The 25,467-nt window shown below is 46.4% G+C and overlaps 1 protein-coding gene and 1 long non-coding RNA gene across 3 annotated transcripts in view; one reads left to right on the plus strand and one right to left on the minus strand.

Annotated features, from left to right (window-relative positions):
- LOC137546185 (uncharacterized) overlaps positions 1-16,124 on the minus strand; it is a 147,110-nt gene extending 130,986 nt beyond the window's left edge. The window contains exons 1-2 of the long non-coding RNA XR_011026193.1: positions 16,005-16,124; positions 14,009-14,069 (exon numbers count right to left, since the gene is read on the minus strand). This is a non-coding gene — a long non-coding RNA (uncharacterized lncRNA). The remainder of the gene's footprint in view (positions 1-14,008; positions 14,070-16,004) is intronic.
- A 504-nt stretch (positions 16,125-16,628) lies between these two features.
- LOC137546186 (E3 SUMO-protein ligase RanBP2-like) overlaps positions 16,629-25,467 on the plus strand; it is a 152,951-nt gene continuing 144,112 nt past the window's right edge. The window contains exon 1 of one of the 2 annotated variants that reach the window (XM_068268292.1): positions 16,629-16,818. In XM_068268292.1, the coding sequence (XP_068124393.1) occupies positions 16,747-16,818 (72 nt within the window). In that variant the 5' untranslated portion in view covers positions 16,629-16,746. The remainder of the gene's footprint in view (positions 16,819-25,467) is intronic. The other variant, XM_068268291.1, reaches the window with a different exon arrangement.

The following is a 25,467-nucleotide window of genomic DNA, read 5'->3' on the forward strand; positions in this document are numbered from 1 at the left end:
CTGAGCTCGGGCTATGCCGCACAGGAGGATTTCTCAGGCCCTGCTGGGCCGATTTGCATATTTTTTTTTCCTGGTACACGCAGCTAGCACTTTGCTAGCTGCGTGTACTGCCCGATCGCCGCCTATTCGCCGCTCTGCCCCTCCCAGACCCCATGCGCTGCCTGGCCAATCAGTGCCAGGCAGCGCTGAGGGGTGGATCGGGACTCCCTTTGATGTCACAACGACGGTGACGTCATCCTGCCCATCGCCATGGCGACGGGGGAAGCCCTAATGGAAAGCCCGTTCAGAACGTGATTTTTGGATGGGCTTGATCGCCGGAGGCGATCGAAGAGGGTGGGGGATGCCGCTGCACAGCGGCTGTCATGTAGCTAGCGCTAGGCTAGCTACACGATTTAAAAAAAATGTAAAAAAAATAGTGCAGCACTGCCCCCTGGCGGTTTTAATTAACCGCCAGGAGGGTTAACATCCTGTGCTTTGAGCTTATAAGATAAGATGAGCTTATCTGCCGTGGTCAGGTGACACGGGAGAGATCAAATTACAACTTGTGATTAAAAACATGAGGGGGAATTAGGCATGCTAAACTCTCTAAATGCATACAGGGTGCCTTTCTCTCCGTTTTCCTTCTGTCATGTGCAAGTGTTCAGGTCCACTCTAACTGGATGTTGACCGCGTCCCGCCCCAGGACCACCTAACGCAAATCGGCGTAAAGTCCTGGGGTGAGGATCTGCAGAAGATTACACGCGCTGATGCGCGTGCATCTCCGCTTGGATGATCACCAAAGCCACCGTTTATTTAGTCTGTACAGTGCTGCGAACTACTGGGGACAGCCGTGTGACACGGCTGTCCCCCTGGGAGGCAGGAGAGCAATCTGCTCTCATTGGCTGAAGCCTATGACAGCCGGTTGCTGTCAACTGGCTAGAGGAGGGAGGGATTGGGTAATAAATAAATAAATAAATAAGAAATTTATTAGAAAAATAAACAGAAAAATATTTGTAGAAAAATAATCAAACATTGGGGGAGCGATCACAGCCCACCTACAGAGAGCTCTGTTGGTGGGCAGAAAAGGGGGGGGATTGCTTGTGTGCGGAGTTGTACGGCCCCGCAGCGAGTCCTTAAAGCTGCAGTGGCCTATTTTGTAAAAAATGGCCTGGTCTTTAGGGGGTTTAAGACCGTGTCCTTAAGTGGTTAATTCTAATTCTGAACTAATACAGGGAGGACATGTCTCTTATGGTACTGATGGTACCAGTTTGGTGGAGGGTTTGCTGCCTTGCTGCTCTAGTATCTCTAGCAAAAGCGAGTCCTTGCATGCTTCCAGAATGCCAAGACTGTTAAACCAGGAAAATATTTGGAATCAGCAGAAGGATCGGTTGATCCTGGATCCTGAGGTAGCTTAGCTTAAAGGACCACGATCTTAAACATTTGTAAGATTTAAAACAAACACATACATATGAGATGTACATATCGCTGAGTAAAATGCACCATTAATTACTTGTTACACTAAAAATCTGACAGATTTTGGACTAGTCTATCTGCTTGGCGGTTCTAAGAATTTCCTTCATCCTTTACAATAGCACTCTAATGTAAAGGATCTGTACAAAGATACCAGCCAGTCGCCTTACTCGCTTGCACACTATTTTGGCAGTTGGCCTGAGCAACTGCCATTCAGTAAATAGTAAATGCTTTTGAAAATAAAGAAAACCCTGAGAATCCCCTGTGAGGAAAAGGACTAACAATATATGAAATATGCTATACAAAAATGCTCCAGAAAACGGTAGGCATGTTTAGAAAACCTCACATGCCTGAAATCGCTCTGAAAATCCGCTTCAAAAACCTCTAACGTTTTGAGGATCTGCTAGCGGTTTTGGTGTGCACTGGGCCTAAAACACCGTTTTAATAGTTTGGTGACTAAACACTGGTCTGCCTGTGTTTATGATTAGCACAATGAAGGCGGGCATTAGTGGGAGAGGCAAAGGTGTCCATAACTGATGTGACAGAATTGTGGTACTATGTAGCAACAGTCTTGGGCCAATGAAGGAGGATAATGTGAGGAGAGGTTTCAGGGCATCAGAGAGTGCAAATCTAGGTTGTGATCATTTCTGAGCAAGTGTTTGTACCTGTGCAGTGGTAGCAGGAAAAGATCTGTATTGTTAATAAATTGGTATTAGAAAGTGGGAGGGCAAATGTATTAAAATTAGCAACAGAGCAGAGATGAAATTTTTTTGCAGATTTAGCATGCATTCACAGTGGGACGTTATGGTTGCGCGTTATAAAATCTTATAACGCAGCTTACCGCACTGCAATGCCAATCCTATCTGCCGTTCACAGTGTGACATTAAAGTCGCGTTAAAAAATGTTGCGTTGTGGTAACTCACTGCTTGCAGTGCGTTACCTCTTAACGCAGACACATTGTGACTTTAACGTCACATTAAACCGCAACGTCCCACTGTGACTGCAACCTAAATTACTGTACCCAGTTCTGACAGCAAAAGTCTGGCCATCTTTATGGGGCAATGACAAAGTCAATATGAAATGAGAAATGTTGCATAGCACCTTGGCAGAATTTTATGTACTAGTACTGTGTTGGGCACGTATACCACCTTGTACATGCAGCTACTAACTGCCACACTGCGCTTGGATCTACCTTCTGTTGAAATGGATTTTAAAAACAGCAACAAAATGCTAACACATGTATGGTACATCAGCCTATTCAGTTTGTGCAGACTGGTGACATCTGCCGATTGCTATTTGTTACCTACACACAAGTAACCTGATTTTACCCGTTTCTCGTATGTGTACAGTACTAATAACCTGCTTAAAAATATATTAAAAAAAAAAAAGTTGGCAGCTACTTCAAGTTCCAAATAGATTCTAAATTGGTGAAGTTTTCCACATTTTGTCATATTACTGCCACAAACATGAATCAATTTAATGGAATTCCATGTGAAAGACCAATACAAAGTGGTGTATATGTTACGGCCAGAACCCGAAGTGTGGCCACTTCGGGTTCTGGCCGGCCAATGTGCGAAGTGGCCGCAGCGCAGCGGCCAATGTTAGAAATGTAATGTTTACACTAAGCACAATGTATTTTACGGCCGTCTCACTGCGGCCAAATGTATTACAACTTGCTTAATTTAATTAAATATAGCCGGCGGCTTTCGCACTGCCTCCTTTTTTTTTTTTTGCAGAAACGCATGCTCCTGGGCTGTAGCATTTTTTGGATTTCGGAGGCGTTTCTGCCTCCAATGTAAAGTATAGGAAAAACAGCAGCTTTCAAAATGTTTCTATTGCCAAAGATATTATATCTATTTAGAACCTTGCCTATTCCCATTAAAAAACCCTTCTTTGCCGATCTGAAGAAAATAATAAATTTCATTTGGTGTGGGAAAAAAACGAGAATTACTTCTAGTACAATGACACTTCCCAAAACAAAAGGCGGTATTGGTTTACCTTAAAGAAAACCTGAACTGAAAAGTCAAAATAAGCATACACAAGTCATACTTACCTTCCATGTAGTCTACTCCTCAGTGTCTTTCTCCTGACCCGCGTCCTGTTTGTTCACTGTGAGCTAGGGAATTTTCCGTCCTCCATTTTGAAAATGGCCATTACTCATAACAGCTTTCTGGTCAGCACAGTTAAACAGTAACATCGCCCATTTGAGCCATAGGGAAACATGGACATTACCTGGTACATCAGTTTTCCTCTCAGCTATAACTGACAGCAACTAATATTTTACTGACAGCAACTGATATATTTCAGATCTGACAAAATATTGTCAGAACTGGAAGGGACTAATGTCAGAAGAAAATGGTGAGCTTCTGAGAGGAACTGATGGCAAGGTAACTATGTAATGTTCATTTGAAGTTACCTCATGTGTTTATTTTAAATATTTTTACTCAGTACAGGTTCTCTTTAAGGTGGCCATTCAATGGTCGATTTGCAATCAGATTCGACCAACAGATAGATCCCTCTCTGATCGAATCTGATCAGAGAGGGATCGTATGGCCACCTTTACTGCAAACAGATTGTGAATCGATTTTAGCCTGAAACCGATCACAATCTGTGGAGCTGCCGCCCCTCCCCCCTGCAAACATTACCTGTCCCCGCTGTCTTCTTCTCCGCTCCAGGCTCCAGACCGTTCCTGCAGCTACTGAACTTCCTGTCCAGGGGAAGTTTAAAGAGAACCCGAGGTGGGTTTTAATTATGTTAGTGGGGCACAGAGGCTGGTTGTGCACACTAACACCAGCCTCTGTTGCCCCATGGTGTGCCTCCAAGACCCCCCTGCCCGCTGCTATACCCTCCGCAGTGCTAGCAACACACAGCGTGTCGCCAGCACAATGTTTACCTATGCGGTGTCAGTCAGTGCCGCTCCCCCTCCATATATAAGTCAAATTATATATACACTGTCTTAGTAAGAGGATTGTATGTTTGACGGTATTACTTTACTGTATTTGATGTAAGCATTTATTGATTTACAATAAAAATTTATTGTTGGGAAAAAAAGTATAGGAAAAATGCAAACCGCTCTGAAAAACGCCAGTTCAGAGCGGTTTTGTAGGCGGTTTTGTTACAGAAGCTTTTCAGTAACAGCTTTACTGTAACAATATATGAAATCTGCTACACAAACGCTACCCCAAACTGCAAAACGCTAGCTGAAATGCTTCATAAAAATAAGAAAAAGCGTTTCAAAAAACGCTAGCATTTTGCGGATCTGCAAGCGGTTTTTGGTGTGCACCAGGCCTCAGAGAATATTGGGAGCAACAACACCATGAAGTCCAAAGAACATGCCAGACAGCATTCCCCTCCCTCTGAGAAAAATTAACATAGATCAAGATGCACCAGATTAACATGTTCTCCCAGAATGTCCATGGCCTTAATATCCCAGAAAAAAGGGCAATGCTATTACAAAACCTACACAAAGCCCAAATACACATAGCATTTCTGCAGGAAACACATCTAAGGGGGGACCAACATCCAAAATTGACTAATGGAAGATACCCAGTGGCCTACTATAGCAATAATCCGGAGGCAAAAAGTAAGGGAGTAGCCATAGTGATAGCGGGATCAGTGAGGCTTGAGGAGATGGAGGTGCTCGGGGATTCACAGGGGAGGTTCCTACTGATAAAGGGACTCATTGACTCTCGGAAAATGACATTGGGGGTGATATACACACCCAACTCGGGGCAGTTGGGGTTCTTACAACAATTCCTGAATAAATTAGACGCATTCTCTGAGGGCTCCATCGTGATAGCGGGAGATCTAAATCTCACCCTGGACCCACTTATAGATACATCCTCAGGTAAAACATTTATTGGTCAGGGTACCTTACGGAAAATTAAACAAGAACTATCTAAAAGACAACTAATTGATATATGGAGGATACAACATCCCTCAATGAGAGATTACACATTTTATTCAGCCCCCCACAATTCTTATTCCCGCATAGACTATTTCTTTACCTCGCATAATTTGCTGTCAGAGGAAATAAAAACTTCGATAGATACCATGGTGATATCTGATCACGCACCCATTAAGCTGAGCTTGGGACTTAAAATGGGACAGAAGGGTCAGTGGAATTGGAGAGTGAATGAGTCCATCTTGAGAAATAGGGAAGTAATGGAAAAAGTAGCAGAGGAATTAAAAACATACTTTGAAGTTAATGATAGGGAAGGAACCTCTCCTGTGATTCTCTGGGAAGCCCATAAGACAGTGATAAGAGGGATTCTCATAAGGGAGGGGAGTAGATTAAAGAGGGAGCAAGAGATGGAAGTAAAGAAATTACTGATAGAGATAGAAATTCTGGAAACCCGACATAAGAACTCTTTGGCCAAGAATGACTTAGAGGAGTTAACAAGGACGAGAGAAAAATTAAGAGAGAGACTCTCCAATAAGGTAAAGTATGCGGCAACAAGATGTAGAAGGAATTTTTTTGAATTTGGAAATAAAGGAGGTAGAACTTTAGCTAGGTTATTGAAACAACAACAAACCTCCAATTATGTCCCCTTTCTGTGTGATACAAGGGGGCAGAAACATTATAGAAATGAATCACTAACCAGGATGTTTGGTTCCTTCTATGAGAGGTTATATGGGATAGAGGAAGATCCGCTGGGGGGTGGGGGGAGAATGGAGGAATATGTAGCAGCTTCGGGCATGGGAAGAATCGATCCTATGGAAATAGAGAATTTAGAGAGGGAAATTTCCAGAGAAGAATTATTAAGAGCAGTGGGGCAAATGTCGGGGGGGAAGGCACCGGGACCAGATGGCTTCTCCCTTGGGTATTATAAGAAGTTTGGGGATATTCTTGAGCCTTACTGGCTAAGAGCCTTGAACCATTTGAGTGGGAGGGATGGTACAGAGGGGAGACTTGGCAAGGAATCACTGAGCTCACATATATCAGTCATAGCTAAAGAAGGAAAGGATCCATCTTCGTGTTCTGGGTATAGGCCTATCTCTCTCCTGAATGTTGATTTGAAAGTAATGGCCAAAATATTGGCCAATAGGTTAGCCCCTAATATGGTGGATTTAATACACTATGATCAGGTGGGCTTTATTCAGGGGAGAGAGGCTCGAGATAACACAGTCAGAACAGTAGACATTACCCAGTGGGCAAGATACTCACCTGACCCTGTTGTGGTGTTGTCCACAGACGCGGAAAAAGCGTTTGACAGGGTCAGGTGGGGATTTATTGAAGTGATGCTGAAACATATTGGTCTGGGGGAATGCATGAGATCTTGGATCTTAGCTATGTATAAAAATCTGACTGCCAGGGTGAAGGTAAATGGTATAATCTCGGATCCTATTGAGATCAAAAATGGGACCTGACAGGGATGCCCATTATCCCCCCTGATATTTGCCCTCACTCTGGAACCCTTTCTGAGGACAGTGCGTAAAAACATCGATATAATGGGAGTAAGGGTTGGGGGGCGGGAGCATAAGGTCGCGGCCTATGCTGACGACCTTCTATTTTATATCTCGAGGCCAAACATATCTCTCCCTAATCTCTTGAAAGCTTTTAAGGAATATGGGATGTTAACTAATCTAAAAATAAATTGGGATAAATGTGAGGCACTGGGTATTGGGCTGAAAGATAGAGAGAAGGAGAACTTGGGGGCTAGTTTCCCCTTTAAATGGGTAAGGGACTCATTAAAATACCTAGGCATAAAATTGACATTGAATATCCCGGATATGATAAAATTAAACTATTACACATTATTAACTACTATAAAGAGAGATTTGGAGAAATGGAGTAAGCTAAAACTATCGTGGTTCGGAAGGGTCAATGTGCTAAAAATGAATGTAATGCCGAGGCTGCTGTATGTGTTCCAGGCCCTCCCCATCCCCCTGCCAAAGGTATATTTGGAAGGGCTTAGGAGTACCTTCATGAGGTTTATATGGCAACAAAAAAAAGCAAGGATAAAGTATGCCATGCTCTCACAGCCCAAAGATAGAGGGGGAATAGCTGCACCAGACCCACACAGATATTACCAGGCAGCAATACTGACAAGGGTAGTAGATTGGAATGTTAACAAAGGAACTAAACAATGGGTCACCTTGGAACAGGAATTTATAGAAGATTCATTGGAGATGGCCCCATGGCTACCATATGTACCAAAATGTAGGACATCAGCAGGTCTACTGGTGGAACACACCTTAAGGGTTCTAAATAGATTAAGAAACAGAGATAACATTTCTCCCAGCCCATCGCCCCTTATGCCCATTCTAGATAACCAAAAATTCCCCATCGGATGCCAAAAGGGAAGTTTTAAACAGTGGAGAAAGGGGAAAAGAATACAGGTGTGCTCTTTGATAGCTGAGGGTGTATGGACCGACGAGACAGTAATTGCAGAATCGTTGGGGCTAGAGAAAGTAGATAGATGGAGCTTGATGCAATTTAGACACTTCTTGCTCTCAATAGGTAGTAGGGAAGCAATGTCAAGAGAATTAACAGCTTTTGAGAAGCTAAGTATAGGAGGCAGTCAATCGAGAGGTACCTTAGCTAAAATATATAAAATTCTGGGAGGAGATGAGAACCTGACACAGACAGTGAGGGAAAGATGGGAAAGGGACCTAGGTAGGGGCTTGACACCGAGGGAATGGAATAAGATAATTTCGATGCCTCATAGATAGAGTTGGGCCGAACGGTTCGCCGGCGAACGTGGTTCGCGCGAACTTAGGTGGTTCGCGTGCGGGTCCGCACGCGAACGTTTTGCGGAAGAAGTTTGGTTCGCCCCATAATGCACCTGAGGGTCAACTTTGACCCTCTACATCACAGTCAGCAGGCCCAGTGTAGCCAATTAGGCTACACTAGCCCCTGGAGCCCCACCCCCCTTATATAAGGCAGGCAGCGGCGGCCATTACGGCCACTCGTGTGCCTGCATTAGTGAGAGTAGGGCGAGCTGCTGCAGTCTCTCATATAGGGAAAGATTAGTTAGGCTTAACTTCTTCCTGGCTGCATACCTGTTCTGTTCAGTGAGCCCTCAGCCCACTGCATACCTGTACTGTGATCCTGCCACTGCATACCTGTTCAGTGATCCTGCCACTGCATACCTGTCAGTGTTCTCCCCAGAATTTTTTTCCAGCCGGGTGGCATGAAATAGTAGCCGGGTGGCATGAAAAAGTAGCCGGGTGGGGCAAGTTGAAAATGCAGGGCAACTGTGCTTATAGCATAGGAGGAGGTGAGAAGGTGAGCCGATGACAGCCGGGTGGTCACCAAATCTAGCCGGGTGGAGCACCCGGCTAAAAGAGCCTGGGGAGAACACTGCCTGTTCTGTGAACCCACCCACCACCACTGCATACCTGTTCAGTGATCCTGCCACTGCATACCTGTTCTGTGAACCCACCCACCACTGCATACCTGTTCAGTGATCCTGCTGCCACTGCATACCTGTTCTGTGAACCCACCCACCACTGCATACCTGTTCAGTGATCCTGCCACTGCATACTTGTTCTGTGAACCCACCCACCACCACTGCATACCTGTTCAGTGATCCTGCCACTGCATACCTGTTCTGTGAACCCACCACTGCATACCTGTTCTGTGAACCCACCCACCACTGCATACCTGTTCAGTGATCCTGCTGCCACTGCATACCTGTTCTGTGAACCCACCACTGCATACCTGTTCTGTGAACCCACCACTGCATACCTGTTCAGTGAACCCGCCACTGCATACCTGTTCTGTTCAGTGGACCCGCCACTGTATACCTGTTTAGTGAACCCGCCACTGCATACCTGTTCTGTTCAGTGGAGTTTGGTGTGTCAGTGTGAAGCAGTACCTTAATTACACTACCTGATTGATGTATACACATGCAAGATGTTTTAAAGCACTTTAGGCCTGTCATTTAGCATTCAATGTGATTTCTGCCCTTAAAACGCTGCTTTTCGCGGGGACTTTTGGCGTGTATCCCACTCCGCCATGCCCCCCTCCAGGTGTTAGACCCCTTGAAACATCTTTTCCATCACTTTTGTGGCCAGCATAATTATTTTTTTTTTTCAAAGTTCGCATCCCCATTGAAGTCTATTGCGGTTCGCGAACTTTAACGCGAACCGAACCTTCCGCGGAAGTTCGCGAACCTAAAATCGGAGGTTCGGCCCAACTCTACTCATAGAGCATCAGTCTCTACAAGGATCCAGGAATCTGGATATAAGGTGCTCATGAGATGGTATTATACCCCTGACAGAATGCATGCGATGTTTGGGACGGATCCACGATGTTGGAGATGTGGGGAAAAAGAAGGGGACTTCATACATATGTGGTGGTCCTGTAAGACTCTTGAGCCCTTCTGGGCATCAGTAAGACAATATACATGGAGAGTAGCTAGCATCCCGATGTCTGGAGATCCGGGGGTGTACCTCCTACACTACAATGCAAATACTATGAGAAATTATAGAGGGTCCCTGGGTATGCATATGATAAATGCAGCTAGAATAGTAATAGCCAGGAATTGGAAAGCTAGAAATGCCCCGTCGCTGACAGAATGGTTTGACGAAATAGACCAGACACAAAGAATGGAAGAACTGTCGGATATATTGTATGGTAGGGAGGAGGGGAGATGGGAAGAGTGGGTAGAATTCAAGAACTCGGAAGAATATAGCAAAAGGGGAAATCAATCAATAGGTACGTCTGAGACAGAGGGGGCCGTGGACTGGGAGACCTGAGGTGGAGAACGGGAATAGAGAAATAGGAGGGTCAATGGAGGGATGGGAGACTGAGGGGAGAGGGGAGGGGAGTGCCTTTTGTCTGTTTCTTTTTCTTTTTTATCTTTCTCGTTTCTTTTCTTTTCCCTATTTTTCTTTTCCCTATTGCTCTTTTCTTTTCCCTGTGAACACCACCTGGACGATTCCTCAACCAGATAAACTAGACAATGGATCCCTAGTATCGGCTCACTGGAGGAGATCCCTGGAAATACCCAGGACCTCCCCTAGTTGGCGCCCCTCTGCCTAGGCCAAGATAGGACGGGGGTGAGGGAATGGGCAGAGGAAAAGGGGACAACAGGAACAGCGGAGGAGGGCCAGGTAAGGGGAGGGGAGGGTGGAGGGAAATTTTAATGCTTGTAAGTATGCAGGAAGTTGGTAGTATATGGGGGACTACAGAACTGTGATATGGACTTGCAATATACTTGCTATTGTTGATAATTTATGGAAAAGGTTTTGTTGGTGATTGTCTTCTTTCCCTCTGTATTTGGAGTAAATGGAAACTTTTTTCTACGTTTATAAATAAAGAATAAGAAAAAAAAAAGAACATGCCAGACAGGTCAGGGATAAAGTTATTGAGAAATTTAAAGCAGGCTTAGGCTACAAAATTTTTTCCAAAGCCTTGAACATCCCACAGAGCACTGTTCAAGCGATCATTCAGAAATGGAAGGAGTATGGCACAACTGTAAACCTACCAAGACAAGGCGGTCCACCTAAACTCACAGGCCAAACAAGGAGAGCACTGAGCAGAAATGCAGTCCGGAGGCCCATGGTGACTGGACGAGCTGCAGAGATCTACAGCTCAGGTGGGGGAATCTGTCCATAGGACAACTATTAGGCGTGCACTGCACAAAGTTGGCCTTTATGGAAGAGTGGCAAGAAGAAAGCCATTGTTAACAGAAAAGCCTAAGAAGTCCTGTTTGCAGTTTGCCTCAAGCCATGTGGGGGACACAGCAAACATGTGGAAGAAGGTGCTCTGGTCAGAGGAGACCCAAATGGAACTTTTTGGCCAAAATGCAGAACTCTATGTGTGGCAGAAAACCACCACGGCACATCACTATGAACACACCATCCCCACGGTCAAATATGGTGGTGGCAGCATCATGCTCTGGGGGTGCTTCCCTTCAGCAGGGACAGGGAAGCTGGTCAGAGTTGATGGGAAGATGGATGGAGCCAAATACAGGGCAATCTTGGAAGAAAACCTTTAGGAGTCTGCAAAAGACTTGAGACTGGGGCGGAGGTTCACCTTCCAGCAGGACAATGACCATAAACATAAAGCCAGGGCAACAATGGAATGGTTTAAAATAAAACATAGCCATGTGTTAGAATGGCCCAGTCAAAGTCCAGATCTAAATCCAATTGAAAATCTGTGGCAAGATCTGAAAACTGCTGTTCACAAACGCTGTCCATCTAATCTGACTGAGCTGGAGCTGTTTTGCAAAGAAGAATGGGCAAGGATTTCAGTCTCTAGATGTGCAAAGCTGGTAGAGACATACCCTAAAAGACTGGCAGCTGTAATTGCAGCAAAAGGTGGTTCTACAAAGAATTGACTCAGGAGGCTAAATAATTACACAACCCTCTTTGCAGTTATATATATATTTTTTTTAATGTTTGAAATCATGTATGATTTTCGTTCCACTTCTCACATGTACACCACTTTGTATTGGTCTTTCACGTGGAATTCAAATAAAATTGCTTCATGTTTGTGGCAGTAATGTGACAAAATGTGGAAAACTTCAAGGGGGGCGAATACTTTTGAAACCACTGTACACAGGATTGACTGTAACAAGTTTGTATACAGTGGGATCAGATGCCAATACCCCAATTGTAGACAGATAACAATGTCCAATAGGGCTGTAATACAGTACAAAGTGGGCGGATTGATTTGTTGTACTGTCTTTTTCTCTGTCTACTTTGTTGTGCAATCTATCATCATGAAAATGCAGTGTTCTCCCCAGAATTATTTTCCAGCCGGGTGGCATGAAATAGTAGCCGGGTGGCATGAAAAAGCAGCCGGGTGGGTAGAGATGAAAATGCAGGGCAACTCTGCTTACAGCATAGGAGGTGGTGAGGTGGTGAGGAGGTGAGCCAATGACAGCCGGGTGGTCACCAAATCTAGCCGGGTGGAGCACCCGGCTAAAAGAGCCTGGGGAGAACACTGAAAATGTATTCAAATATAGTAATGGATATTTAACTGGCAGCGGTGGAGGCAGGAAGGGATGGCAGTGGGCAGATTCTACGATGTCAAGGGCGGAGGCAGGCAGAGACATTATAACTACTGTACTGTGGAGCAGCACTATATGAAGCATGCGTAGTAATATGTCGATGGGAGATGACGGAGCTTAAGCGCTTCCTGAGAAATGGATGTTTTAGAATGGGCTTTTTACACTTTTCAGTGCAAAACAGACATTTTAAAATGATCTGATTTGCGAAGAGGATCGGAGTGCAACCGTGGGTGCCACGGGGGACGGCACACGTAAAAGTGGTTAAGTACATGATTATGTATAAGCAAATTTTGCCGAGCAGCATAGGGGCAACAAAACCTATTTCACCAGCCAGCTATTTTTCACCTCCACAGGGGCCGGCGCATACATTCTCTTGTTCCCCACCACCATTGGGGACAGTAAAAACAGTAAAAATGGCACCATGTAATAAATGTCAGAATGTAAATCAGGGATTTAAAAGATTTTACAATGGGCAAACACTGACTAAATCATTTAGGGCCCGTTTCCACTATTGCGAATCCACATGCGGATTCGCATAGCCAATACAAGTGGATGGGCCTGTTTCCACTTGTCCGTATTGCTGAGCGTTTTTGTGTGCGGGGAAAATCTGCACGGCAGAGCCGTCAGAATTCGCTCCCCGCATACCGCTATGCGAATCGCATGCAATGCATTTAATAGGGAAATCGCATGCATTTTTGGCATGCGATTGTCCCCGCGACTATGCATGCGATTGTGCATAGGAAGCAATGCTAATTTACACAGGCAGTAACATGGTTAAAATCGCATATACCCTAACCTATGCGGAATCGCGGCAAAAAATGCATGCAGAATCGCACCCGCATGCGATTTCGTCAGCAGTGATTTTCCGCCGATTCCACACCGCAATAGTGGAAACGGGCCCTTCAACATAATTATTGTAAAAATGAAGCACTTTTTTATTACATTATTTCACTGGAGTTCCTCTTTAAACATATCTGACAAACAGATGTCGTATTTGTTCTTGTGGCCACACTCCTGGCTGTGCACAAATGGCTGCTTTGTAAAAATGATACGTGTCAGCAGCAGATCTCTCTACCTGCCCTATATATATTTTTCAACTTCAAAGTGTATCAGAGATGGGGCATTAAAAAAAAATACACACTTCGAGGTTCCTCCAGCCCCTTCAATCGGCTCATGCGCAGTCCGGCCGCATTCGCTCCTCTGCCTGCAGGCGCAGAACACTCCTGCCAACACACGCAGCTAAGCGCTACTTCACTAATGTACCGAGCCGTCCAGGGGGGCATCGGAGCAGCCCTGGGAGACAGTGATCAACCTGAAGGGGGCTGGAAGCAGCCCCAGGTATGTATCTCCTGACATTGGCCTGTGCCCCCCCAACTAGAAAAATTATCTAGTCACATATTTAAAGTGTACCTGAGACAAGGGGGATATAAAAAATGTATACATAAATGGGGCTTCCTCCAGCCTGATTGCTCCATCACCACTGTCCTCTGTTGTCTGCAGCCTCCGCAACTGGCCCTGGTAAGTGCCTGTACACACTGAAAATCGCTAACGCAGTGCGATGTGATTGCGTTTTTAATAAAATTTCTACTTACGATTTTTGTGCGCTTTGCGAATTTGCTGAGGCTATCTTTTCCTGGTTTCCTGATTGTTTACCTAAAAAAAGCAAGGAAAAAAACAGCGCTTAAAAAGTGCAGCAGTCACTGCAATTGCGTTTTTCTAAAAACACATTGCACCAGTGTGTACGGGTCATCACGATTTTCATGATTTTTTTAAAAGACCTTGCAATTCAAAAACTGCATGCAATTTTAAAAAGCGCAAATGTAGCAGTGTGTACAGGCCCTAAGTCATTGAATCAGGGCAGGTGCCGTTGGGCTGTGCACATTCCCCATTGCCAGGAGCGTTCTGCACCTGCGCAGTAGTGTTGATCGAACCGTGCTCGGTACCGTTCGTTATTCCCCAAACATTCGCCTGTCCAGGTTCCGGTCGAGCACATGTTCGGTCTCCTCCCCTCACTTATTAGCGCCTTGCAGGGAGCCAATAAGCTGCAACGATGCTTTTTCCACAAATGGTCACACAGCCTAGCTGGATGTGACCATAGCTGTGATTTGCCAAGCGGGTCACGTGGTCGGGTATATAAATACCCGAACGCGCGACTGGCTCCGCCATTCGCATTGGGGTTTAGCTTGGGGTAGGTAAGAGACAGAGCTAGCGGTTAGGTGCCAGCACTGCCAGCCACAGTGCCCCAGCCTCACCACCACTGCCAGCAGCAGCCAGAGCCCCTGCCAGCGGCCCAGCAGCAGCAGCCACAGAGCCCCTGCCTCAGTCACCACTGCCAGGCATTGGCATTTGTCAGCAGCCACAGTGCCACAGCCTCACCACTGCCAGCAGCAGCCACAGAGCCCCTGCCTCACCACTGCCAGCGGCCCAGCAGCAGCCACAGAGCCCCTGCCTCACCACTGCCAGGCATTGGCATTTGGCAGCAGCCACAGTGCCCCAGCCTCACCACTGCCAGCAGCAGCCACAGAGCCCCTGCCTCACCACTGCCAGCGGCCCAGCAGCAGCCACAGAGCCCCTGCCTCACCACTGCCAGGCATTGGCATTTGGCAGCAGCCACAGTGCCCCAGCCTCACCACTGCCAGCAGCAGCCACAGAGCCCCTGCCTCACCACTGCCAGCGGCCCAGCAGCAGCCACAGAGCCCCTGCCTCACCACTGCCAGGCATTGGCATTTGGCAGCAGCCACAGTGCCCCAACCTCACCACTGGCAGTAGCCACAGTGGCCCTGCCGCACCACTGCCAGCAGCCACTGTGCTTTCAGTGCCAGCTGGGAACAGTTGTGTCCATAAAAAAACACAGTTTATTGCATTTTACTGTTGCTTATTGTTGAAAAATAAAACAGTACTTTCAGTGCCAGCTGGGAACAGTTGTGCCCATAAAAAAAAACATTTATAATTTGTTTAATTGGCAGTCAAGTATAATTGGCACACTGCTCTGCAAACATGAGTCCCTGCTTTTATTCTGAGCCTAAGATCTATGTGTAAATGCCCCCCCCCCCCCCCCCCCACACACACACACACACTATTTCCAACCCATTTTGCAGCAGTTTCCCTCATTTTGCAAGTTTGCATGCTCGGGTCCCCATTGACTTCCATTAGGCTCGGTGTTCGTCCGAATATCTCGAACATCTGGACCATTTTCGGCCAAGCCGACCCGAATAACTGGGTGTTCGATCAACACTACTGCACAGTACTACTTCGCAGGCGCAAACACTCCCAGCCACAGGAGGGTGATGATGGGCGAGAGTGCACAGCCCGACTGGGTCTGCGCAGCATGCCCTGGACTGGAGGACTTTCTGGGCAATCTGCAGAAGCTGCAGGCAGAAGAAGTCAGCGAGGGAACGATCAGGCGGAGGGGGCTGGAGGAAGCCCCAGGTATGTATACATTTTTTATATCTCCGTCTCAGATTTACTTTAAAAGGAAATAAATATGGAAACCACCATATTCCTCTCACTTCAGTTATACTTTAATCACACAACACATTATACGCCACTAAACATCTATCGCCATTTTCTTTCGACAGTATTCCACACCTCACGCAGGACCTCGTCACTATCCCTTCCCAGACTGTCTAGAAAGAAATGACACCGGAGACTTTCACTACACACAGCTAGTTTCAAAACAAAACTGCCTATCTCCGCCCTGAATACGACTGACGCGCCGGTGTAATGTCTGATTGCGCTGCCCCGAAGCTCCTTTCCACACTGAGTAGCACGCATGCTCAGTGTGAAGTTAATGATGCTGCTGGAGATAAAATACGAAATATCTCCGCTCCCACACCTCTTACACTCCCCAAATTTTCAGGGTAGAGAGGGGACCCTCCGAACGACCTCTATGCCAAATTGCAGCCCCCGAGACCCACTGGTTCCCGAGATAGGTGACTCTAATCTATCTCCTGAACCAGCAGGACTCGGGGGCTGCAATTTGGCATAGAGGTCGTTCGGGGGGTCCCCTCCCTACCCTAAAAATTTGGGGAGTGTAAGAGGTGTGGGAGCGGAGATATTTCGTATTTTATCTCCAGCAGCATCATTCTATAGGAAATGTGGCCGCATAGTCTCCTACTGCGCATGCGGGGCAGCGCAAATCCACAGGCAGCGTAATCAGACACAACACCGGTCTTCGCTGTACGTCCTCTCCGGACGCTTTCTACAGGAGATGACGTAAGGAACGTCATATCCGAGGAGTCGCTAGCTCTGCCTGAGCGCCATCCGGGAAGTCTTGTGTGTTGTGCCGCTTGCCGCTTCCAGGGCTCCTGTGTGCTGGTGGCCGGTCAGGATGAGGCGCAGTAAGGCGGAACTCCAGAAATACATCGAAAATGTTCAGAGCAGCATCTCCTCTCCCCGGGAGGTGAGTCCCAGCTTGGCAATAGCGGCCTTTCCGGCCGGCATGCACGCCGCGCTGATACACCGGCTGGCTACTATAGCGCTGTGCAGGCCGGCTATTCTCCTGCACCCTCCACACGCCTGTAAGGGGCCAGCGCGTACATTCACTTCATGTTCCCCACCAACCCTGCCTGGGAAGCCTCCAGTGTCCTCAAGGTCTTATGGCCTTTCGATGGAAAATAAAACTTTGTTTTCTTAAAACAGAAAGTATCGCAAATACTTTTTGTTTTAGAGGAGTTCGCTTGGGGTTTTTTTTTTAAATAAAAACGGACATTTACCTGGGGCTTCTACCAGCCCCCTGAAGCTGTAATGTCCCACACTGTCCTCCTATGATCCTCGGTTCCCCGCCGCCTGTCCTGGTAATATATTCGTCTAACAAGACGAATAATGCTCGCTCCCGCGCTCGTCATCGGGAGCTTACTGCGCAGTACAAAGTTTTCTTGTACTGCGCCTGCGCAGTAAGCTCCCGATGATGCACACGGGAGCGAGCGCGGCCACACAGCCGCAGTGGGTCTCAGATGTCAATCAGACCGGGACCGACGGCGGATCGTTGGAGGACGGTGTGGGACATTACAGCTTAAGGGGGCCATTAGAAACCCCAGGTAAGTGTCCGGTTTTATTTTAAAAAAAACCCTGAGAGAACCCCTTTAAGAGAGCAAACGTTTGTTTTCCTTAGCATTTCAGTAATGCACACTCCAATGAGTTCTAGTTATCTGTGAGCTTGCCGGACAGTATGTACCTATGGCCTATCAATAAAACTCATTCAGCCTTTCCACATCTGTAGGTTGAAGAGGGTTGTGTGTAGTCTGGCCAGTTTCAGGGTCTACATCAGTGGGCCTCAAACTAAGGGCCGCGGGCTGAATGTTGCACCCTGAAGCTTTTTTACTGACCACCCCACGCACAAAATGTATTACTTATTGATGCGGTCATCTACATCTTTAACCACTTGAGGACCCACCCTTTACCCCCCCTTAAGGACCAGCATTGAATTATGTGATCTGTGCTGGGTGGGCTCTACAGCCCCCAGCACAGATCAAACACCAGGCAGAGAGATCAGATCAACCCCCTTTTTTCCCCACTAGGGGAATGATGTGCTGGGGGGGTCCGATCTCTCCTGCCTGCGTGTGGCTGGCGGGGGGGCACCTCAAAGCCCCCCTCCGCGGCGAAATTCTGCTTCCCCCCCCTCTCCTACCTGGCCCCCTGGTGATCGGGGCTGCACAGGACGCTATCCGTCCTGTGCAGCCTGTGACAGGATGTCCCCTGTCACATGGCGGCGATCCCCGGCCGCTGATTGGCCGGGGATCGCCGATCTGCCTTACGGCGCTGCTGCGCAGCAGCGCCGTACAATGTAAACAAAGCGGATTATTTCCGCTTGTGTTTACATTTAGCCTGCGAGCCGCCATCGGCTGCTTCCTGATTAATCAGCTTGCAGCTGGCGACGCAGTACTGCGTCGCTGGTCCTGCAGCTGCCACTTTGCCGACGCACGGTATAAGCGTGCGGTCGGCAAGTGGTTAAATATTAGTAGTCTGCATGTAGAATAGCAGTGCTGGCATCACCCATCCGCATGGAAGCCAGAAAGCAGTAATTCGCTGGTTTCCAATCACATTCCACATCAGGTGACACTGCTGTCCACTGCAGGTTGTCACCTGGGTATGCTTCACTGTCTGGCCCGCAAAGACTTCTACATCATTTTATGTATACTCTGGGGCCCCAGCAGTCTGAAGTATGTTGACCCGGCCCCCGACCCAAAACATTTGGGGACCCCTGGTCTACATGCTATCAGGAGACTCTTGATTCCCATTTGACTGGAGATGGATAAGGACTTTTATTAGACGTCTATTAGCATTATTGGACTTTTGTTCTGCAATGCATTTTACTCTTTATTGTAGCTCCTGTAAGCTTCAATTTTATGAGAAAACAGACAAGGCAATTGTTCCTATGTCATCTACAGAAGCTGTTGATGTGTCAAACTTCAGCAGAAGTGAAACGCAAACTCTGGTCTTGTCCAACTTCTCCAGACACTGTGGAAGGCTACAGGAAAAGTGAAAGCTTATGGGAAGGGACAATATCCATTCTCACTAGGCTGTTTCCCGTATCTGTTCACTTCTTCGTCTGTTGCCTTCAGCTGTCATCCTCTGTCCTGTTGCCTTCTGCATGGCTGTCAGGGACAAGTGTTGCAATAGTGTTTGGAGCCTGGTATTTAAAAAGACAAATTGCATTCCTTCCTCCAGGAAGGATTGTCATTGGTCTACTACTCAGTGCCTAAGGGCTGGTTCACACGGGCGTCTGCTGAGCTTTTGCTTGGCATTGCGTTCAAACGCCAGCGTTTAAAAGCTAGCTTTTGAAGGCTTTTAAAAAGCGTTCAAAGCTAGCAGTTCTGGTCTCTGCTATTGTTTCCTCGCGTTTACCGCCTCTGAAAGCAGCATGTTGCTTTTGAGACTAGACGCAACGCTGGGATCTACTGCCAGGCTTTCATGAAAGCCTGCAAAAGCCAGCTCTAAACGCTCCCATTCACTTGCATGGGATGGCAGTAGATCCCAAAAAACGCTGCGTCTGAAACGCTGCGTTAAACGCCACAAAAACGCCCGTCTGAACCAGCCCTTAAGCAGGCTCCTTCCTGGGGAGACAGGATTCTTGTTGGTCTTTTTCAATCCAGTGGGCAGCCCCAGGCACCCATCACTATTTAAAAAGTAAGGTGGCGCAGGATACACGGTGAATGTACATCCAGTGTAGTTTGGACCTATCTTTACAGTAAACAAATATGACTTCTGTGTATTGAAGTAAGATGTACTACAGTGTGTTTCTATTATTACACCCTTTATTACAGCTGATTTTTGCGCTTTTCATTTTTTTCTTTCTCTGCATGTGAGCATGCCATCTTTAATGCCTGGTACGCACCATACAATTTTCTGTTATGCTGGGCATACACGGCGCGATAGTTCTTATCAATCGAACCGCTGATGGCTCGATTGATAATATCCGACGTGCCCGGTCACCGCTTCAGATCGATACATCGCTCGATCCCCGCAGGCGGACAATGCAGAAAATGAAGCGCTGATAAGGAAGCGCCAGCGGGGACGAGTGGGAATCGATCCGCGCTGACGAGCGGTATCGAGCCGCTGGCTCGATTCCGGCGCATTATCTCAACGTGTATGCCCAGCATTAGATTTACCTGCCAGATAAATAATTTCCAACTAACCATCTAACTGCCTAGCAATTAAGCATTATTCTACTCAGCAGGAGATAACCAGAAGACAATGCACCAGAGATAATGACCAGTGTCTGCGCGTGCGTACACACGCACTACAAAAGGAAACGACGGGTCCGCCGGACCCTCCCGCTGGGTGGTCTTTAGCCGACAGTTTGCGCGTGTGTACGCGCGATTCACTCAGCGTATCGCTCAGAAACAACCCTATCAGTCCGCCGACAGCGTGTACAGACGCGCATACTGTTGGCTAAAGACCGCCCAGCAGGAGGGTCCGACGGGCTCGTCTTTCCTATTGTAGTGCATGTGTACGCACCTTACCAGTACTTTACAGAAAATAATCTAATTACAGAAAATCTGACAAATCTAACAAAAATTGTATGGTGTTCTAGGCATTAAGGAAATCTGATCTGATATCTAGCATGATGAAACGTGTATCGACAGTGGAAAGAATACATAACATATTACTAGGCTTTGTTCCTTTTTTTTTTTTTTTTTTTTTTTTTTTTTTTCTTAAATGTGAGCTAGTTACTGTTTTGGGCCTACTCTGACTACTGTATAGCATAAGCGATTACAAGCCATAAAACTCATGAGTGCAAGTCATAAATTAAAAAGGTCAATACATCGAAGATTTGTTCTCTATGCCAGTTATCTGCAAACTTTGCTGTCCAGCTGATAAGGAACTACAAGTCCCACAATGCATTTGCTTTTATGAATCATGACTGTGGCTTTCAGACTCCTGCAATGCATTGTGGGACTTGTAGTTCCTTAAAGGGGAACTGAAGTAAGAGGTATACGGAGGCTGCCATATTTATTTCCTTTTAATCAATACCAGTTGCCTGGCAGCCCTGCTGGTCTATTTCTCTGCAGTAGTATCTGAATAACACCAGAAACAAGAATGCAGCTAGTTTTGTCAGATCTGACTTTAAAGTCTGAAACACCTGATCTGCCACATGCTTTTTCAGGGGCTATGGCTAATAGTACATAGCAAGGAAATGAGCAGCACTACTTAAAAACAGACTAGTGCCTACCTGTAAAAGAGTGCAAGCCCCACTTGTGGGGTCGAATACACACCGAGCATACACATGACCTGTCTACCACTGGAGGATGTTGGTTTCCTGTAACAGCTTGCATGCAACCTATTAAGTACTCGTCCCTCCCACTGCGAAGAAGTCAATCCTCCATGGGAGGGGCCTAACACTAACTAAATCCTAACCTATATATATGCATAGCCTGGGTGCGCTACCAAGTAAAATTGAAAAATCGAAAATTGCGCAAAAGGTGGATCAGCGCAACACCAGGCCGCCTCCAAATGGCCTCCAATCAGAGATGCGCTGAGCCCCCCCAGGAACTACAAACGCACCTTGAACCCAAACAGAAGCTCTGCATATACACCAAAATCATGGCTGTTAAGTGTGAGCAGCTGACCAAAAACAAATTAAATTAGTACATAGCAAGGAAATGAGCAGCGCTACTTAAAAACAGACTAGTGCCTACCTGCAAAAGAGTGCAAGCCCCACTTGTGGGGTCGAATACACATGACCTGTCTACCACTGGAGGATGTTGGTTTCCTGTAACAGCTTGCATGCAACCTATTAAGTACTCGTCCCTCCCACTGCGAAGAAGTCAATCCTCCATTGGGCTTGCACTCTTTTGCATTTAGGCACTAGTCTGTTTTTAAGTAGCGCTGCTCACTTCCTTACTATGTACTAATTTAATTAGTTTTTGGTCAGCTGATCCCACTTAACAGCCATGCTTTTGGTGTGTATGCAGAGCTTCTGTTTGGGTTTAAGGTGCGTTTGTAGTTCCTGGGGGGGCTCAGCACATCTCTGATGGCCATTTGGAGGCGGCCTGGTGTTGCGCTGATCCACCTTTTGCGCAATTTTCTATGGCTAATAGTATTAGAGGCAGAGGATCAGCAGGGCTGCCAGACAACTGGTATTGCTTAAAAGGAAATAAACATGGCAGCCTCCATATACCTCTCTCTTCAGTTCCCCTTTAATAGCTGGAGAGCCAAGTTTGCAGATCACTGCTCTAGGCTGTGAAGTGCACTAAACTCAGGGAGAAGGAAAAAAAAATCCGGAAGGTACGCACACTCAGATAAACCAAAGTTCAGGTTTATTCAAACAAAGTGACACAAGTCCACTCCATATACCGACGACTCGTTTCGGGGCCCCGTGGGGTCCCCTTTGTCAAGGTAACACAATACAGAATGGCAACAATGTGTGGACTGACAATACAGCCTAATAAGCAATCAGCCCATTACAAAGCCCCACCCCCCTCAAATTCAAACATGCTCCAATTTGCATATGTAAACACATTCAATGCTGGTAACAAACCATCATCCTGTTATCATCAACTATACATACTGTATGCCATAGCCATGCTATACACCAACTAGATGATACCTGCAGTGTGAGACGCAGATCATTGTCCACAAACTGCTGGATGTCCTCATTGTCCATGCGGCAGGCAAAGGGCGGAATTCCCACCTCTCCTGTGTTGCACTGAGCGGATCGTTGTGACAGGCACCGGTGAGTCACTCACATAGTTACATAGTTACTTTGGTTGAAAAAAGACATACGTCCATCGAGTTCAACCAGTACAAAGTACAACTCCAGCCTGCTCCCTCACATATCCCTGTTGATCCAGAGGAAGGCGAAAAAACCCTTACAAGGTAAAAATTCCTTCCCGACTCCAGATGGCAATCAGATAAAATCCCTGGATCAACATCATTGGCATTACCTAGTAATTGTAGCCATGGATGTCATTCAACGCAAGGAAAGCATCTAAGCCCCCTTTAAATGCAGGTATAGAGTTTGCCATAACGACTTCCTGTGGCAATGCATTCCACATCTTAATCACTCTTACTGTAAAGAACCCTTTCCTAAATAAATGGCTAAAACGTTTTTCCTCCATGCGCAGATCATGTCCTCTAGTCCTTTGAGAAGGCCTAGGGACAAAAAGCTCATCCGCCAAGCTATTATATTGCCCTCTGATGTATTTATACATGTTAATTAGATCTCCTCTAAGGCGTCTTTTCTCTAGACTAAATAAACCCAGTTTATCTAACCTTTCTTGGTAAGTGAGACCTTCCATCCCACGTATCAATTTTGTTGCGCGTCTCTGCACCTGCTCTAGAACTGCAATATCTTTTTTGTAATGTGGTGCCCAGAACTGAATTCCATATTCCAGATGTGGCCTTACTAGAGAGTTAAACAGGGGCAATATTATGCTAGCATCTCGAGTTTTTATTTCCCTTTTAATGCATCCCAAAATTTTGTTAGCTTTAGCTGCAGCGGCTTGGCATTGAGTACGATTATTTAACTTGTTGTCGATGAGTACTCCTAAGTCCTTCTCCAAGTTTGATGTCCCCAACTGTATCCCATTTATTTTGTATGGTGTTAGACCATTGGTACGACCAAAATGCATGACTTTACATTTGTCAACATTGAATTTCATCTGCCATGTATGTGCCCATATAGCCATCCTATCCAGATCCTGTTGCAATATAACACTATCTTCCTTAGAGTTGATGATTCTGCACAATTTTGTATCATCTGCAAAAATAGCAACATTGCTCACTACTGTATCCACTAGGTCATTAATAAATAAATTGAAGAGCACTGGACCCAGTACAGACCCCTGTGGGACCCCACTGCTAACAGTCTCCCATTTTGAGTATGATCCATTGACCACAACTCTTTGTTTTCTGTCCATTAGCCAGTTCCCTATCCAAGCACACAGACTCTTCCCCAGGCACACAGACTCTTCCCCAGTGAGATATGTCACATGTCTTCGTTGCTGGCCGCTTCTGATGCGCTCTGATTGGCGCATCTGTATATGTTGTGATCCGTGACAGGCTAGACGGCCAGGCCGTACAGCATACTCAGGTCACGTGTGCGTTGCTAGGCAACCTTTCCGCCGCCATCCTCGTATGTTAAACGCGCTGGGAGGAATATTGCTTCCCCCTATGACGTAACTCAACAAGCCCCACCCCCTAAACAAGGAAGCGAGGCGGACTCGCCAGAATCCGCATAGGTCACTAGGCTGCTAAGCAACCCAACGTGTCATATGCGTACAATGCAAGCTATGCCTGTCACAATGGAGAACAAGAACACCCCGCTGACATAGCACTGGGGGAAAAATCATATAACTGCTGGATAGCGGCACCTGGTCCTATCTCACAGGGATTGCTAAAAAATTTTTTGCATAACCAGCAGAGAATCACAATAGCACAAAAAATCCCTAAAGTGTTTACATTTATAAAAAACAGCATATGAGCACATCAGCTGAGAACATAGCAAAACAGAAGAATATGGGAAAATGCATGAGCCATGGTGGGGATGGGACAATAGAAAGGCCAATTACTTACATACCACCAATATAGAAAAGACCTTAGAGAAATGGCACCGTGAGGAACAGCAGATAAAGACCCCCTATTACCTAAGGGGAAAGAGAACCTGTAAATAGAAAAGGGGACAATATTAAATACACTATACATATATATATCCTATATACAATTACACATAATGTGCAGTATCTCCTTCAGTATTCATAAAAAAACTAATCGCCTCACTGGCAGGAAACAGACTAGCCCATTATAACTACTTAACCCTGCGGGGGCCACTGTATTAAGTGTGTAAATCCAAAAAGCCTCCCTTTGCAGCAACAAACGTTTACGGTCTCCTCCACGTTTGAACCAACTCAATTACCATGCCCCTTAGGGAATGGACCTGATGTTTCTGTTCTAAGAAGTGTAGAGTAACAGGCTTGGTGGAATCACGGATTTCCCCTTTCTCAACTGCCCGGTACATGGTCCGTATGTCACTCCGGTGTCGCTGAAATCGTTTTTTGAACGGGCCTGTGGTTTTGCCAACATAGGCCATCCCGCATGGACAGTTGAGGATATAGACCACATGGTCCGTATCACAATTCACATAGTCCTTGATCATGTATTTCCTCCCACTGTGTCGGTGAAAAAAGGCATTGCCCGTGATCAAGTAGTTACAAATGTTGCATTTGCAACACTTGTAACATCCCGTGCGTTCCGAGAATTTGAACGGTTTTCGCAAATACTTCTGCCATGGGTCAGCCTGAACCAGCGTGTTCCGGATGTTCCTGCAGTTTTTATATGCAAAAAGGGGTTTCTCTCTCACCACTGGGGCCAATTTCTTATCGGCCTGCAGGATGAGGTTGTTTTTATTCAGTAACCCCTTGATCTGTTTGGCCAAAGGTCCAAATGTTTGTACAAATGGTATACTTTCGCCCGATCTATTCGCTCTTGTTTCCTCGTCCAGTCTCTCCCTTTTTGATTTTTAAACTCAGGGAGTACACAGCAATTTTACCGTTATGAGCAGATGGAGTACCGGCTGCTAATCCATTAGCGCCACATGCGTTACCTTAGC

Source organism: Hyperolius riggenbachi, chromosome 2, assembly GCF_040937935.1.
Source record: "Hyperolius riggenbachi isolate aHypRig1 chromosome 2, aHypRig1.pri, whole genome shotgun sequence".
NCBI classification, from domain to species: Eukaryota; Metazoa; Chordata; class Amphibia; order Anura; family Hyperoliidae; genus Hyperolius; species Hyperolius riggenbachi.